This window comes from Lichenostomus cassidix, chromosome 1Ab (genome assembly GCF_008360975.1).
Source record: "Lichenostomus cassidix isolate B80296 chromosome 1Ab, HeHo_3.0, whole genome shotgun sequence".
NCBI lineage: Eukaryota > Metazoa > Chordata > Aves > Passeriformes > Meliphagidae > Lichenostomus > Lichenostomus cassidix.
In genome coordinates this window covers 9,273,621-9,291,394 of record NC_139481.1, presented here as the reverse complement: position 1 = coordinate 9,291,394, position 17,774 = coordinate 9,273,621, and the positions used below count along the sequence as shown (strand labels likewise).

At 42.0% G+C, this 17,774-nt stretch overlaps 1 protein-coding gene across 4 annotated transcripts in view; it reads right to left on the bottom strand.

Moving 5' to 3' along the window:
- LRP6 (LDL receptor related protein 6) overlaps positions 1-17,774 on the bottom strand; it is a 120,478-nt gene that overhangs the window by 70,341 nt on the left and 32,363 nt on the right. For all 4 annotated transcript variants that reach the window (XM_085049719.1, XM_085049720.1, XM_085049721.1 and 1 more), the window contains exon 3: positions 653-850. In XM_085049719.1, coding sequence (XP_084905845.1) covers positions 653-850 — 198 coding nt within the window. The remainder of the gene's footprint in view (positions 1-652; positions 851-17,774) is intronic.

Sequence of the window (17,774 nt, the reverse complement as noted above, 5' to 3'; positions counted from 1 at the left end):
GCACAAGCTGCCTGTGATTTTTTTGTGTGTGCAAACAGTACTTGTCAAAGCTCATCTAATGAAGAGGGTCATTGCCCAAATTAGGGATAAATGCATATATACAAAGTACCAGTTAGACCCTTAATTAAGAAGTGGCCATGACTGGATGAAAAGGAATTACATCACTGCTATAAAACTGTTAGAGGAAAACCATCATTTTAGCATGGTTCTCTTGTAAGGAGTGCTTTCCACTAATTTCCCAGCCCCTAGGATTAACGAAACAAATACTAATACATGATGATCCTTTTTTTTCCAATTATTTTCTGCATTTCTGAATAACACAGAAACACTGCACAGATCTGCTGCAAAAGGACGATTCTGCTATATTGTCTTACACAATTAAGAACAGGATTCAAAGATTTTTTTAATGGAACTGGTTCTGAGAAAAGTCTTTGCAAGAGTTGCAGGAGACCCTGAAGATAAGCACATATCTGACTTCACAGTGCTGGAAACATGAGGATAGGGAAGGATAAAAGTTTCTGATAGCACTGGTTTGCTTAAAATTTTGCAAATCCTAATGTGACAATTCGCTACAACACAGATTACAACGTTGCTTAAGCTGCATCTTCCAAGAAAATCTCTACATTACACACATAAACCAAAAACTTCTTACCTATGACTTCCATCCAGATTGGATTTGTGGATGAAATTCAGTTTAGCATCTGCCCAATAGAGTTTCTGTTCCTCATAATCCAACGTCAGTCCATTTGGCCAATATATGTCTGTGTTAACGATAATGGAGCGGCTTGAACCATCCATCCCAGCTCGTTCTATCTTTGGCACTTCTCCCCAGTCTGTCCAGTACATGAACCTACAATTATTTGAAAAGAGAAAAGACAAAAAAAGAAGGTGATCATGTATAAATCTACTACTGGAACACTGACTACAACTTCCAGCAAAGACAAAGGCGCTCTCTGCTCTGCAGAGACGAGGTTTGTGGAACTCTGTTCAGCTGGGTAAGGGGACACAAAGCCTGTGAAACAAAGCAAAGTTACTTCACAAAAAGCTGAAGACAAACAATTTAAGACAAACCCACAGTACTGTGTCAGGTTACACTTCCATACATTTCTTTCTTTCCTTAGGTCAAGTGACAAAGTTGGAGATTTCCAACAGATCTTGACAATCATCTCAAAATTCAGTACCATCAGCAAAGACAGATATTACAGATTATCACAGAAGTACAACAGCTTCTTTAATATGCATCAGAATTGGGGGGGGGACGACAGAAAAAGGTGTGCAGACTTATAGCAGACATAGCTGCATGTGATGCAGTAAAGTGGATTTGATGGAAGACCAGTTCATGTCCCTTTTTTTCCCCAAGGAAATTCGGAGACAAGCAGCTAAGTCAACATGTTTAGAAGCACAGCTTGCACCCAGTAACTGAGAAAAACATTCTGTAAAATCTTTTAATACTGGACAAGCAAGTTTTAAAACATGTAACATACAGCAATTTTTAAACGTTATTTAACAAGTATGAAGGAGAGGAAAGCTACTCAGTTGCATGTAAGACTGAGGCAAAGCAAGGGAAACCACTTTATTTTGGCTGGGGACTAGCAGGGGGTAAAAATATTTGTCCTTTTTCTGCAGGTGGTAGAAAATGGATTTACTTTTGTGGGTTGCTGACAGAATGCATAACTAAACAGAGTAACACAGAATATAAACAGATCAGCCCAAGAGTGTCCACGGTGCTTGCTGTGTTCTGTTGTTGCAGCTGGAACAGACTACTGTCCTAAATTGCTTCTCATAACCTCCCGACATCTGCCAGCAAGCACTACCTGCTTGTATCTGTGCTCCCCAGCCTGGCTCCGTCAAAACAATCCAGATTAGGAAAGACCTGAAGCCTTTGCACTAACTCACATCATCACACAACCACACCAGGTCAGTGTATGGTGCCCACATGTGAAGAGGCCTAGCCACCCATCCTCTAAACAAAAACAAATGTGCAACACATTGAAGAAACGCTTGCAGATGAAGTTATTATTGCCAAAGATTTTTTTTTTTTTTAACTACTGTTATTTTAAAGAGTCAGGAAATTCCATGCCATATCTTCCCCCTTAATTCATGTCTACAGTATGTTTGTTTTAAAGTGCAGCAATATCTGTGGACAGAAACGCAGCTGATTAACACAAATATTGTCCTATTTGATCCCAAGTGAGTCATTCTTCATGGAGCAACATGTTTATCTCAACACAAAGCACAAAAATATCTGAGGAGAACATGTGAGGTTTCTCTAGGCATGAACAAGTGCCTCAGATAAACTGGTTTTTCATCAGTAAGAAGGACAAACACCCAATAATTTCCAGATAGGTAGCACAGTAGCAAGGCACCTGGTCAAGCTATGCAATAAGAAAGCACACTTGAAAAAAGAAATGTTAAAGTCAGGCAGCATTTCACCAGTGAGCACGTGAGAAAGAAGAGAGAAAAGGAGAAATTTACTTTTAACTTCTTTAGACAGCCCTTCTTTGCCCCAGCTGTCAAGTCTTAGACTTCCAAATCAAGGTTAATAGGTTCCAAGGCTCTGACCAGCCTGCTGGACTGATTTTTTTTGACTGAAACAGCTCATTAATCACCGTACAGCCTTATATTCTTCCTTGTCTCACTCTCATGCACGCTGCAATTACTCAAGCAAAAACAGGTAAGGGTAGTTTGGTAAGAAAGAAAAGGCTGTCCAGACTTCACACAACCAGCCCTATTTCATTTGTCAGAGGAACACAGAAACACAGAAGTGGCTTCAAGATTCAGTAATATTTCCAATCAGCTCCAGTGACCTCTGTGCACTTTCTTCAACAGTTTGGATTTTTTTTCACTCTCACATGTTTGTTTCCCTCCATTCTGCTTGAAAGGCTGTGGGTTTTAATGTCTCCATTAAAAATCTTTGGAACCAGCCATGCTCCAGCTGATGACAGCCAAAAGACAAGGTAAGGGCCATTCTTGCTCTTCCTTATCCTCTTCAAACACACTCAGTTATTTCAATTTAGGAAAAGAAAAATAATAAAAGCCACCACCAATGCCCATGGGACAGAGCAAAATATGAAGAGAAAAGTAATCATCTTGTGTGCTAAATCATCTAGTTATACCTTGCTTTACAATTAAAATCCAGGCATCTAGATTTTAGTTTTTCCAGCAGACTCTGGAAATGGTTATAAGCTGTTATAAAAATCTAAAAGAAAAACAAAAGCAACAACAATAGAGTGTATTTTTTTAATCTGTGCTTGTAATTTTTAATATTACGGAGTAATGCCCTCCTCCAAAGAATTAAGGCACATCAAGTATTTGCCACACACTTAGAGAGGAACGTTCTTAGACTGAAAAAAAAAATTAGTTGGTTTTCTTTGACTGTGGCAGAGAATGCTGGTTTATCTTAAAGGTTATTAAAAATTATTAACAAACAGAGAAAGAGTTTTGATGGTTTTTTCCTACAAACCCTTTTCTATGCCTCTTTAAATGTAGCATTTTTCAGTTTTCACATCCTGGTGCATAAGGTGAATCCAGGCAATAAAATTTCCTCTTAAAAGGCCTCAGATCACTATGCACTGTACAGTTGTAACTTCACAGTTTTGATTTGCCTCAAATAGAAGGTTTTGCCATAGAAAAAAAAAAAACCAACCAAACAAAAAGGGTAAAACAGCATGTCACAGTTCATTCTGCACAATGAACAAATACTATAAGTAACAGAGCTGCTTTTCCAAAAAGCCCAGAAATTCTAGGCACTCTGACAGCAGAATATCCCACATCCCTTGTAAAAAGCTCGCAGACTACAAATGCCAAGATTACATGCTATAATTCAGCAGTGATTTCTGACAGTAAGCAGAGAAAAAGAGAAATTTATAGCCAGCACCCATCAGCTTTGCAACTTTCTCATCCATAAATGTTCACCTTCCTCAATGTTATTCACTGGCAAGAGCAGCTGCTTAATTGGGACAGCTAATTATTTGGTGAGGTCCCTCACAGTGAATGCCCAACTTTGCAATTATGCTCGTTTCAGCCCCTAAGAACTTCTGAGCTCTCCAGGGAGCTGCCCAACTTCAGAGCCTGCAGCAGCCCCTGTGGAGCTCATCAGCTCTGCAGTGCACCGTGTGAAACACAGCCTGCTCCAGCTCCAGCACTAACAGCACTGGCACTCCTCTAACCAAACATACAAAGTTAAACGAGAGGCTCTGCAGTAGTTCAGGAAAATTACACACAATAAATATGTATTTGGTTATTGAAAATAGCTCTTGAGAAGAAACATTCAGGAGTTTACAAAAAGATATTTGAATCAAGTGACCCTTCAGGTACCTGAACGGAGACTCTTTCTGAGCAAGTTCACAGAGGGATGAGAACTGCAATCCAGAAGCACACAGCAGTATTGAAAGACATAGAAAATGGATTTTCAAATAAGGGACTAAAAGTATCACAGGAAGGTTTTAGTATGAAGCTTCTCAACCAATTGCAAAAGTCAGAAATTATTTTCAGTCCTCCAGGAAAAGCAAAAAATGTACATATAAATTAAATATGGAAATAATTCTTCATAAAAGAGAGGAAGAAATATCCTTTGGGGATACAATCAAGATAAACATGAGAGAAAAGATGTTCTTAGCTAGCTGAGAACTGCACTCTTTTACAATAGCTTGTCTCTGTAAATAAGTGTATTAGTTGATTGAGTGGATTAGTTGAATGTAATTTTCAGAGCTGCTCTACAATAGTATCTTATGTTAACATTCAATGCACTCAACATCATTTTCTGTGCAAATTAACTTACCCTACCTGCAGCTTTTCAGTTGCCTCTACATCACTCTTGCATGGGTATGAATTAGGCATTGAACTGTTAAGATCCTAACACTGAATCTTTTACTTTTTACCCTTATTTTGGATTCAGAAGCCCACAGTTCCCAACAAACCTGTAGTGTCCCATTTCAGGTAGGCATGGCTGGCTCTGAACCACCCGCCTTAAGCATTGCTATGTACACTGGACAAAACCAAACCATGATTTCTTACACAAAAAACCAAGCCTTTTTTATTTCACTCTTTGGCAAAGCATCAGTGTATCTAGTAAATGACTGAACCCAGATGTGCTGAAAATGCTGGACAAGCAAGCATCAATGAGCCCAGCTGTGCCTCTTTAACTGCCCCCAGCCTGACCCTCCATCCCCATCCCTTGCACCTCAGGAAGGGTGGAGGATGAGCAAAACCCCACAGGTACTTGGATCTCAGCTGTTGCATTTCACAGCCCAGACCATCAGCATCAAACCCAGAGAGGGGTCTCTGTCCAGCGACTGGAACACAATGACCTGGGACAGGGACAGCTCAGTATGCCATCACTGCTCACACAGCAGGAACCTGTGCAGGAACAGGGGTCATCGTGGCTACATAATTATTGTAACCTCTGTAGCTCACTTGTCAGGGATGCTAAAAGACTCAGCTGACAAGTGGGAGAAATCCGTGTGTAAAATTCCACGTAGAACTGTGCTATACACACCAGGAAAAGCTCTACCAGGACACGTATTTTATAAGGCACACAAGTATTTTGCCCAGTATACTCTATACTCTTCCCTCAAGATGCAGATGCTGTCCTGGTGATAGCACTTCCATGCAAATGACTGCAGTTATCCTAGGACATCAGGCAGGATACTAATCAAGCAAAACCCCATCTGTAACCAGGACAGCAATATATCAATTTCCACCTTAGAGCTGAATTTAGTCTCCTACTCTGACCTTATCTAGCAGGAGCAATAAAACTATCACCAGACTTTCCCTTTTCTCGGAATCAACTTCTAAAATTCCACTTTTGGGAAGAAGAAAAGCTGTGATGAAGATATCAAAAGGTGATGCTTTGTCTCTAGCTCAGTATCAAGAACAAAGTATAAAACTAGACTGAGATTTTGTAGATGGCATTCATTAACCCTGAAAATAATACTTTAGAAAAGCCACTGAAAGTCATTCATAAGACATCAACACAGAAGCACAAACCTATGTGATAGCTGCATGTCATAACCAAAAGGAAAGAACTCAGTATTCAAGCTACCATGGCCGCTGTTTTCAGGTATTCCAGTTTAAAGAAAATGCTGGGCAATCTGACAAAATACAGATGAGAGACTGTTTTTCATTTTCACCTGGACATTTCTGAGGGTCTGTAGGAAGTAAGGTTTGACTGAGCTGTCAAACCAAACATACACTGATGCACTGCAGAGTCTCATGCATATGGTTGTCCTTTTGTCCCCAGATCCCCAGGAAAGAGAGAAAGAGGTTCATTAAAAAAACAGGCAGCAGCTATTTTTTTGCTGAATGCTCACAAAGGCAGAATTTTAATTGTTTGGACAGGTGGAAAGGTCTCTTGCTCCTTGAACTGGTAAATTAACCTCTCCTATCTCCAGACACAAAAGGTCTAACAACGTGCCTTCCACAGTTAGGAAACAGAAGTCATTTTTCAGTTTCTCCTAGAGCAGGCAGGAAATAAAGCTTGTCAAAACTAAGCAGCATTTGAAAAACAATATTTGAAACAACAATTTTCCAGTTTAAGCCAAAAAAATAGAGAGGGATACAATTTTCTCTCTCTGTTACCGATTAACACCATCCCTAGACCCTTGCTGACTGCAAGATGGAAAGCAAGATGCAAATGTGCTTTGGAAGACTCCAGCCAGCCCTTTGCACAGGAATCACTCCAGATATAACACATCAGACCCTGCCAAGTTCAGACAGCAGGTAAACCAACAGAAAATTAAAACACAATTCATGTAACAGGAGACAGACAAAATAACAGAACAAAATTCCTTGCCTTCCAACCTGCTTTGGTTCTTCACATATAACATGAAAATAGAGGAAAGGAAACTAGTTGGCTTGCAGTTTTGACAGACTTTCAAAAAAACAAATACACAAACAAAAGCGCCACAAACCAACAACTGTGACAGAGTGTCTCAAGAGGCCAGGAAAGAAGCTGAGCCAGGAACACGTGCTGGGTAACTCTGCAGGGCTGAGGAGTGTCAGAGGTCTGCTCTGGCAATGCCTCCAGCATCGCCCAGGAGGAGCCCACAGAAATATGCCTTCCAAATAGCTCTTTAAGAACCTACTAAAAGGTGCAAATCTACACACCTGTGAGCTGAACAAAATTATGAAAGCTTGTACAAAAGAATATTTAGCTACATTAAAGCTACAAGTGGGGGAAAGCAGAGAGAAAATGGTGGGATCACAGTTCTTCATCTTTCTCAGACAAAATTTACTTTCTTTGTACAATGAAAAACATCTGTTTGTTTACAGGGACTTATACTAAAATATAAACATTTGCACTGCACATATTTTGTTTGTAAATGAGGATTTAGAATTCTGTAATTTCAAAGAGCCTTGGGTTGAAACTAGACAAGTCAGGTGCTACTAGAACTTTTCATTCCCTCCTTTTTCAGTTCAGTCATAACCAAACTTGTTTCTTATATTTCAATTAAAAAAGTGAGAATTATTCTCCGTATCTCCCTATATATCCTGAATACAGAAAGGGCAGAAACATCTTTCCCTATACTGGTATGTTAAAGTGAAGCCCTAGAAACACACACACTTCTCCATGGCAAGAGAGCACAGTCATATAAGCCAATTGTGTTGTCCACTGAATGAGGGCAAGAGAGACAGATCTGCCATGTGGCATCCTGGGCTGTTTCTCAAACACAAAAATCTAGGCATCCCACATTGCTGTGCAAGGTTTGGAGTTATGAACTGCTCCATACCAGCTACTCCACAGATACATCACCTACTCCCAGCAAACACAATGTACTTTTATAACCATCCCAGCAATCCTTAGTGCACATTCAGCTTGCAATGGGTACAGTTTTTAACCAAGACCCACTCATTTAACTTTACTTTCTGATTAAATGCAAGTTTACTCTCAGCTGGGGTCCATCAATCCCCTGATGCAGTTCACCACACTGTCAGTGAGTACCTGTGCTAAAACATGGAAGGGCAGAATAGCACAGCCAGGAACAACAGAAGAGAAGATTAGATCAAAAAAATTATCAGAGATATGACCTGTCTTCCATCAACAGAAACTGGGGAACAACATGTTCAGTCTCATGAGATCCTTTTGCAATCTTTCCTCTGTGAGATTTGTTTTTTATCATTCCAAGTCTTTCATCAGTGAAATATCTCCTTGTTATTCAGCCCCTCTCTCGGTACACTGCTACCCAGCACTGGATGATTTTTATGTTCTGGATTCATAACTCCTCCAAGAAGCCATACAAAACTTTAATGTTCTGCCAAGCCATGCTGAATCTTACCCTCCACATCACATTTCAGCACTCTGGTAATTCTTTTTTCATCATTTTCATCCTATTGTTTGCTATGTAAATCAGGCTTACTTACATGTAACCATCATTCCTTAGGCTTTTTTAAAAATGCAATTAATTCCTGTCATCTAGAGGCTCAGTACATTTTCAATGCAGTTCCTGTCCTTGTGATTTATCAGTTTGTTGAAAACTAAACCAACCTGATGCCACTTTGATCATTCACTAGAATCACTAAATCACTTATTCTCCCGTAAGAAAGTGCCACACACCAATTAGTCTTTTCACACCACAAAATTACATAAAATACGGCCTTGTTTTTAACCAAAAATGACGTGATGTTCATTACAAAACAAACCACAAAAAAGGGGTGAGAGGAAGAGGAGAGATTTCTCTGTAGAGGGTAAGAAGAGTAGAACTAAAGGGACACATTGTAATTAATGCATAATGAGACAGGTTACATTACACAGGAGATTCTGTTAGAGACCTAATCCTGGAGATACAGACCTAGGAGGACTTGGCTTTTATTGAGAAGAAACAATGTTTTCCCAGAGCATTTTAAAAGGCCCCTGAAATGCCTGAATACTGGCCAAAGGCTTTATACTCAGATGGCAAAAACCACCATTTTCATACTGTAAACATGATTATCAAGTAACTGAGTTGTCTGAGACTTCACTCAAGTTTTTTTCCTAGGTTAGATTTTGCTATAAAGGAAGTAAGAATGCTTTTGCATTTACTTTTCCATTCCTACTGTAAACAGTTAAATATTAAGTACTTGGATTCAATTTTTATGGAAAAAGTGGGTAAGTGTTCTATGGCAACTATTATGCACCTGGAATTCTAAAGCTAAAAATCAATTAAAACAGCTTTAAGCCCAGATCATTAACATTTCTCCCTACAAGTTTCTTTTGCAGGTCATTCACCTGCTCTTTGAGTAAGAGCCACCACTAACCATAAACTTGCATAAAAATTACCTCCAGCACAGTGGAGGTTTCCCAGTGGGAAAAATTTCCAAATCCTTGCCCTAGTACAGTCCTCACTCACAAGACATCTTCTACCAAGGCACAAAGAAAATGACCACCAAATATTACACTAAGGGAATATGTATGCTTCCAATCACTCAAGCATAAAACTCACTCTAGTTTAAAACATTCATCTCAAGCCTGAGTTGCTCAGCAGAAAAAAGGTAATGATAATTTGCCATTAACTCACAGAATGTAAAAAAATTACACTAAATGGTATTAAAAGATTTTACAAAATACAGGCTGCTTACAAACAGAGAAGTGCTTTTTCCTTTTTTCCCTATAGCGTCTGCAGGGGGAAAAAAAAAATCACATCTTGAGCAATTTAATTAGATAAAACGGCAAGTTTTGAAACTCAGCTGCTGCTTGGGAGGGCAAGTGAGAAATGGATACTAGAAAAATGATATGATATACTAAAAACTTGGGGAAGGGGAAGCCTACATTTAATTAGCAACAATGTGGGGAACTATTGCATACATAAGCAGCCTCTAGAAATTGCCCATCTTACGTAAAATCAGAGATTTTCAATGGCAGCAAAAACCCCAGTTTTCTTCGTGTGCAACTTTGATGCTGAGAGAAGCATAAGATTCCAGCAATATTTTGCTTGTTTAAATAATGTTTCTTTCTTGCCCATTAAATACTTTACCTATAAAAGTGATCCTTCTGCTTGCAGTTGCTGCACTCAAGGCTGCCATTTTCCATCCCTCTCCTGCATCGATGCAGAGGGCAGAGAGTTGATGCAGAAGGGCCCAAGAGCTCCTCTCCTTACATCTACTGCTGCCTACCTTCCTCTGCTCTTACCCCACTGAGAAATCCTCCAAAGAGGTGAAAAAGATGTGTTGGTGACAAGACAACAGGAAGAAAAAATGTAGGTATGTGCAGAAAACCCAAAAACAGTGGTACTACCAAAGAAGTCCACCTAGGTCAAATCAATTATCTTGTTTTCAAACTATGCAAACTTAACAAAATCTGTCTACTTCAAAGCTTTTCCTGCAAAATAACTTGAGTAGATTTACAGAAAAACTCATTCAACTATTTTAACAAAACAATGTAATTGTTCTTTGCATTTAACTTGCAAAGCTGTCACATTAAAAAAAACACTATGTATAAAGCAAATTATATGCTAATATATATATAATAAGCATAAAAACACGATAAAAATGAACAGACATTTCAAAAACAAATAAAGATCTTTCCCATATCTAAATATATGGTGAATTTACAGTTCAGTACTTTAAAGACACACTGTTAGGTATGAAAGACCTTTCTAGTATACAACTGTGTTATATTAGAAAGCTAGCAGTCCCTCTTATTCAGCTATAAAATGCTCCCCCAAGTTTTCCGCATAGGAAGAGAAAATGGCAACTTTAAACATGTGACTTAATCTCCTGTAACATCCATTGCTGTGTTTTCACTCACTACGGTTCATCTGTTAAATAAATGCACAACAAACGGCACAGAGAAAGTAAAGAATTAGGAACATTAAAATGAAGCACAGCAAAACCCAATATGCAGAGGTGGGGAGAACCTCTTACTGCCCTGAACCAGTGGAAGAAACCTGCTTGCAGAAATTGAGGAGAACAGAAGATCAGGCACTGATCAGGCACTGTTGACACCATTTGAATAACCTGCAAGAGGGGAGTTCTAACAGTGCCTCTTTTACTGTATTCCTTATAAATACTGTACTTTTTAAAGTTTTAAAGGATTAAAAAAAAAAAAAAGAAACCCACCAAGTTACAGCTTGCTCAAAAGAAAAAAATAGGGTCTGGTACATTTGTGGTTTTAGTAATTTTGTGGGTACACAGCACAATGATGGGTAATTCATTTTATAAGCATAACATATATTCATCATAATTTGCTCTTTGGAACAGCCCACTGGAGACACCAACACTACTGGTCACTCTCAAAGGGAAGGGGAACAGCCACCTTCCCACATTCTGTAGCATTTAAGCCAGCAGAAGCCATGAAAAGGCATTTCTGCTTATATGTAGATACTACTCCTTGCTGGAAATTGGTTTTTTAGTTTTCATTTTGCTCTACAGCCAAACTTGCTGCTTCATTTAATGGGAATCTAACACATTCAGAGAGGCCCTGCAGAGACACCTGGACAGAGCAGAGGGCTGGACAGGCACCAACCATCTCAATTTCAACAAGGGAAATTGTCAGATTCTGCACAGGGATGGGCAGCCCTGGATGTCCAGACAGACTGGGCAAGGAGAGGCTGGAAAGCAGTGCCAGGGAAAGGGACCTGGGGCTCCTGGGCCATGGCCAGCTGGACATGAGGCAGCAGTGCCCTGGAGCCAGGAGGGACATCTCTGTGCTGGGGGCAGCAGGGCCAGCATGGCCAGGGAGGGATTGTCCTGCTCTGCTCTGGCCTGGGGCAGCCTCACCTCCCATCCTGGGGCAAGTTCTGGTGCCACAATATCAGAAGGACACAAAGCCATCAGAGAGTGTCCAAAGGAGGGCACGAGGATGGTGAAGGGCTGCAGGGGAAGCTGGTGAGGAGCGGCTGAGGGCACTTGGTGTGTTCAGCTGGAGGAGACTGAGGGGAGACATGGCAGTTCAGCTTGTGGGGAGGGAAGAGGAGGGGCAGGCAGTGAGCTCTGCTCTCTGGGACAGGGACAGGGCCTGGGAACGGCTGGAGCTGTGCCAGGGGAGGCTCAGGCTGGAGAGCAGGAAAGGTTCTTCCCCAGAGGCTGTCAGGCACTGCCCAGGCTGCCCAGGGAATGGGCACAGCCTGAGGCTGCCAGAGCTCCAGGAGACTTTGGACAAAGCTCTCAGGGATGCACAGGGTGGGACTGTTGGGTGTCTGTGCAGGGCTGGCAGCTGGACTCGGGTGATCCTTGATGCATTAGGTCTGCCTATCTCAGAATATTCTGTGATTCTGTGAAAAGCTGGTGCTACTGACAATTTTGTATTAAAAACATCTTGATACAACCCCCAGAACAACTGCACCTCAACAGCAAGTGAGAGCTAAGCAGAAGAAATGCCAACTTAATGATTAGTAATTAAATTCACAGAGAAATTGTATTTCCCGATATGCAAACTTCTGTCACACTCTGACCTGTAATCTTTATGCTAGTCAAGAACAGCTATTCTCCAAAGTACAACTGTTAATTTCCAGGGATGGGAATGCAACAGGAGAGGTGTTGCTGTCAGCTGCCACACTACTTTTTCCTGACCACTGACATACAAGGAGGGGTTCAGCCCTTTTTCCACTACAAGAATTGCTGTAGTGTGATGACTGACTGAAAGGATATGAAGTGCCTGTCAAATTTCCCATCCCTCAAACCACACTTTATTTGTTATTGCTGTCCCACTGTCCCCATTATATCCCTGTTACCCCCAAAAGCAGATGTTTTAGCACTTGGTATAACACTGTTCTTCTCCACTATAAATTAGCTGTTACTCAAGCTGACTAAACATTGCATCTATTCACCATCAATCCAAGTTCACCAAGCAACCACAATTCACTCCCTTGGAAGCAGGACAGCATTAGTACCCTTTTATTGAAGAGGACAAAGCACTCGTACTCCAAAACTCTCACAGTCACAGCCTACAGGGTGAAAAAGACTGGGGCCAAAAAACAGCTTCATTAATAGTGGCAGCACTGAGCACAACTGCAGAAAGCTTGAGACTTGTGTCTAAGCCATGTATAATTTACAGGTTTTGCTGTATATTATCTCTGTCCCAATGCAAAATATGGTTAATACATCTGTGTTATGGGTTTTCCTTAAGCTTACATTTTTCATGGAAATAAATGTGCAGCATTCTCATACAACCTGACCCCTCAAAGTTTTGCACCAGCCAGCACTTGTAGAAAAACTTATGTAAAATCTCATATGATGTGTGCATATGTATGGACATTCTTTTCCTCAGGAGATGAGTTTATGTACACCAGTGATGAACTCAAATCTCAAGTGCAACTATTTCTCAAAACTGACTGTGTACACTCCCAAAAAGATTGTCTTTTGCTCTACATTCAATTTACTCCTTTCATATCAGGTCCCCTTTTAGTCTGTCCATTCCTTGGTCTGTTTCAGATAATACTTTCCTTTGTTATAAGTCATGAACAGTAATCCCTTCATGGTTGTTATCCAATTTTACCAAAGGCTTTAATCTGCTTTATTGACAATTACTCTTTAACTACTCTTCTCTGAACTGAATGGTAATAAAATGGATCTCCAGTTCTGCAGCTTAACAAAAAAAACCAAAAAACCAACCAAACCAACAAACAACCCAGAGTGTGGGATTGCCACTAAGGACAAAAATATGTTCAGAAAATTAATTATATGAAGGAATTCAAACAGAGTAATTCCAATAATATACAGAAGTGGTGGCGACAGTGTGAATTTCCCCCAAGTGTGTAAGAAATATAGATGGTGAACTTACTCAAGGGAGTCTTAACTCTCTATATCCTTGCTCCTCTTCTGTTTTGTGGACTGCCCTGTGAGCTGCCAGGACAGGACCAACCTTTGGATAACAAAGGGCACAGGGAGCTGTGGCACAGCCAGGTGACCACACACCCAGTGACATCCCCCAGGCTTTCCTGCACTCTGACTGTGAGGGTGTAAAAGCCCAGGGTTTCCTTTGTTCAGGTCCCCCCTCAGAGGAACCCCACTCCAGCTGTTATTTTGATATTGCACCAAGAGAAAATTATGTGAAGGATCAACACATCTGACACTCTGCAATGGGTAATGTGGTCTGCCTGTGAGTGTGGGCTGTGCAGCTGGAAGGAGCTTCAGTCCCAGCTTGGGCGGTGCAAGAGTGACTGACTGCCTGAGTGCTCCTGGATGGTTTGACAGGGAACCTTCCTGAACACCTACCACTAAGAGCTTGACAGAACCACACCATTGCATAAAAGAGATAGCTAGACTGGAAAGATATACTCTGTTACTTGATAGTGGAAAAAATGCATATTTAGCTAAACTTTACTAATTGAAAATCCAAGAAAAGAGGCACTGCATTTTTTCCACAGCATGGGTAAAGAAAATGGACTTATTGACAGTAGTAGATACCTCCTAAAAGCTTCTTTTAATTTACTCCCTTTCCCACACCGGCAAAAATGATGATCTCCAAGTCACAACTTAGAAATTCCAAGGAGGGTGAGGGCATCAAGATACTGTTTCCACCTCAAATCTAACTGTCTCATTTCTACAGGACCGGCTGAGTGAGCTGACGTAACTACTTGCTTGAGAAAGAGCTTTTCCAGAGCAGCAAGAATCCATTCTGTAAACAAGCCCTTTTCTAGGATAGTATTCAATACCATGCTCTGTACTCAGGGAAGCTAAGAAGCTGAAATTCCAAGTAATACATAAAATTACAGGGTTCTACATACTGATGACTTTATTATCCCCTTAAGATTTTCAGTATAAAAATCTCCTCTACTTAGAGCCCTTCAGTGCTCCTCTATGCTGGGCTAACATCTAATAGAAGATTTTCCAAAGCAAATTCAGACATCAGTGCATAATAACCATGAGGACTCCTATTAAAAGGGGGGATGGGGGGCCTCCACAGCCTCTCTGGACAATTTGTTCAGTGCTCAGTCACTGCACAGGACAGAAGTTCTGCCTCATGTCCAGGTGGAGCTCCCTGGGCTCAGTCCCTGCCTGTCCCTCTGGTGCCATTGCTGGAGCAGAGCCTGGCCCTGCTCAGAGCCTCCCTGCAGCCAGGGACAGCCAGGGCTGAGGGCTCCTCTCAGCTGGGCTCCTCTCGAGGCTGAGCAGCCCCAGCTCCCTCAGCTTTCCTGGGTAGGGAGATGCTCCAGGTCCTTCACCCCTGCAGCCTCTGCTGGAGCTGCTCCAGGAGCTCCAGGTCCCTGCCGTGCTAATGATCCCAGAACAGCACACAGCACTCCTGATGTGCCTCACAGGGCTGGGCAGAGGGGCACAATCACTCCCTGACCTGCTGACACTGCTCTTCCCAAAGCACCCCAGCATTCCATTGGCCTCCTTGTCCCCCAGGCACTGCTGGCTCTTGGCACCTCACTGTCCCCCAGGAGCCCCAGGTCCTTCTCCCCAGAGCTGCTCTCCAGCAGATCAGCCCCAGCCTGTGCTGGTGCCTGGGCTTGTTCCTGCCCAGGATTCAGGGCCTGGTTTGCTCTTGCTGAATGTTCCTCTCTGCCCATCTCCCCAGGCTGAGTCTCTCTGAAGGCTGCACAGCCCTCAGGGCTATCGGCTGCTCCTCCCAGCTTTGTTCCATCAGGGAACTGCTGAGGAGACATCGACACCTCACACTGATGAACTCAATCACTGATGAACTCAAGTTAAACAACACTAGCCCTGGGGGCACCACTAGTAACAGGCCCCCAACTAGACCCTGTGCCACTGATCACAACCCTCCCGGATTTGTCATTCAGCCAGTTCTCAGTCCACCTCACTGCCCACTCATTCAGCCCACCTCACTGCCCACTCATTCAGCCCACCTCACTGCCCACTCATTCAGCCCACCTCACTGCCCACTCATTCAGCCCACACTTCTTGAGCTTGCCGGTGAGGAAGTGTCAAAAGTCTTACTGAAGTCAAGGCAGACAATATACATTGCTCCACAACTACCATCCAAGTAGTTGTTTCATCGTGGAAGGCAATCATGTTGGTTAAACATTACTTGCCTTTAGCAAACCCATGCTGACTGCTCCTGATCACCTTTTCTTCCATGTGGACAGAGGTGGCCTCCAGAATGAGGCACTCCATCACTTTTCCAGGGACTGAGGTGAGGCTGACTGGTCAATAGTTCTCAGGGCCCTCCTTCCTGCACATTTTCAAGACTGGAGTGACATTTGCTTTCTTCCAGTCCTCAGGCACTTCTCCTGACCTCCATGACCTCTCCAAGATGACCGCGAGTGGCCTCACTGTGATCTCCACCAGCTCCCTCTCAGCACTCATGGATGCATCCTGTCAGGGCCCATGGACTCATGCATGCCAAGTTTGTTCACGTGTTCTCTGACCCACTGCTCCTCCCTGCTCTGTCTCTCCCAAACGGTGTGTAGCCCTTCACGCCAACATTCCAGTCACAGGAGCTACCCATCAATTCTCTGCAATCACAATGAGACCAAAGCCTTGTGGCTGCATGCAGATCTCCAGTTCCTCCTACTTGTCTAGGAAGCTCCAGTTTCTCGAACAGGAATAGGAGAGCAAGATGACCCCTTTGCTCAGTCTTTTACCTCAAGAAACTGTGCAATGAACTCACATTTATGGGGTTTGCTTTATTGCAGGGACATTTTGATTTTTAAACTGAATTGTTAAACTACAGTAATTTTTCAAAACAAGAACGTACATTTTTCCTCCTTCATTTTTACAGTCCATTGAAGCAACTGCGCTCAGCAAATTTGGCACTGAAACAAATAGTTATTAATTCTAAATAATCGGACTCCTTTGAGGGTAAGTGGCACTAATCACAAGGTCCAATTTTAAAACCCAATTCCAAAGGGTGAGCTCACCAGCTAGGCTCCTGAAACAAAAGGAGGAAAGAAGTATCTTTTTACAGAGGTTACAATACTGCTCTGACTCAGCCCAAGGAGAAAGCCACCCTTTCTTCTCCAGAGCCTGTAAAGGCAGGTGAGGTGGCTGTAAAGGGAGTTGAGGTGACTAGCTCAACTCAGGCAGTTAAGTACCTAAGAATGGCAAAGGAATGTCTCCCCTCAAAAATCACTTTCTGGCTGTCAAACAGAAGGAAAAAGGATTTTTTTCCTTTCTTGAGGTCCCAGATAACAGTGAAAGAAATAAGGCTTGCTCAGTTTGGCAAGAACTGACCTTTCATTTAAATCCTAATGAGAGGTTACTCTGTGGTTTTTTTATCCTTTCAAAGGCAAGAAGTCACCAATCCAAACTGGTGTTACTGAGGCAGTTATATCTGGGACTAAGTGAAGTCACCAACTTCTGTATTTAAGCAGGGCAATCATCTCCTCCTGTGTAGGAAGCTCTTTCTAGAGATATAAAACTTCTGTCAAAGCAGAGATTAGCTAGATTCCTTGAAGTTTAATGAAAACAAAGGCACTGAATGAAGCATGTCCAGCAGGCACAGCATTTGGGGCAAGGTCTGTCCCATGTGGGTGCCCTGTTACAGACCTGCATAACACCACCAGGTAGGGAGGTCACTGCGAGATGAAGCTGTGACCTGCTTGACCAAAACTAAGCAACAAATTGCAAAGGTCAAATTCAGAGTGACTCTCACACCTGCAGTATGCACACATGCATCATATATTAGCTACCAATGTTGCTTTTTCCCCGTTTTTAGCCTTCTCTCAGCTCCTAGACCCATCAGCTTTTTGTATGTGCTCAGTATTAGTTTAACATAACCCAATCTCATACATTCAATGCAAAAAGCTGTGCACACTGCTTTTCTCAGCTACATAAACCTCAGATGCATAAATCTGTAACCTCAGAGGAGCTAATTAAGAGTACAACAAAGTTGTGCAGCAACCCTTTTCTTTGCACTCTTACATGTGACCTAAGGTCAGGAGTGAAAATTG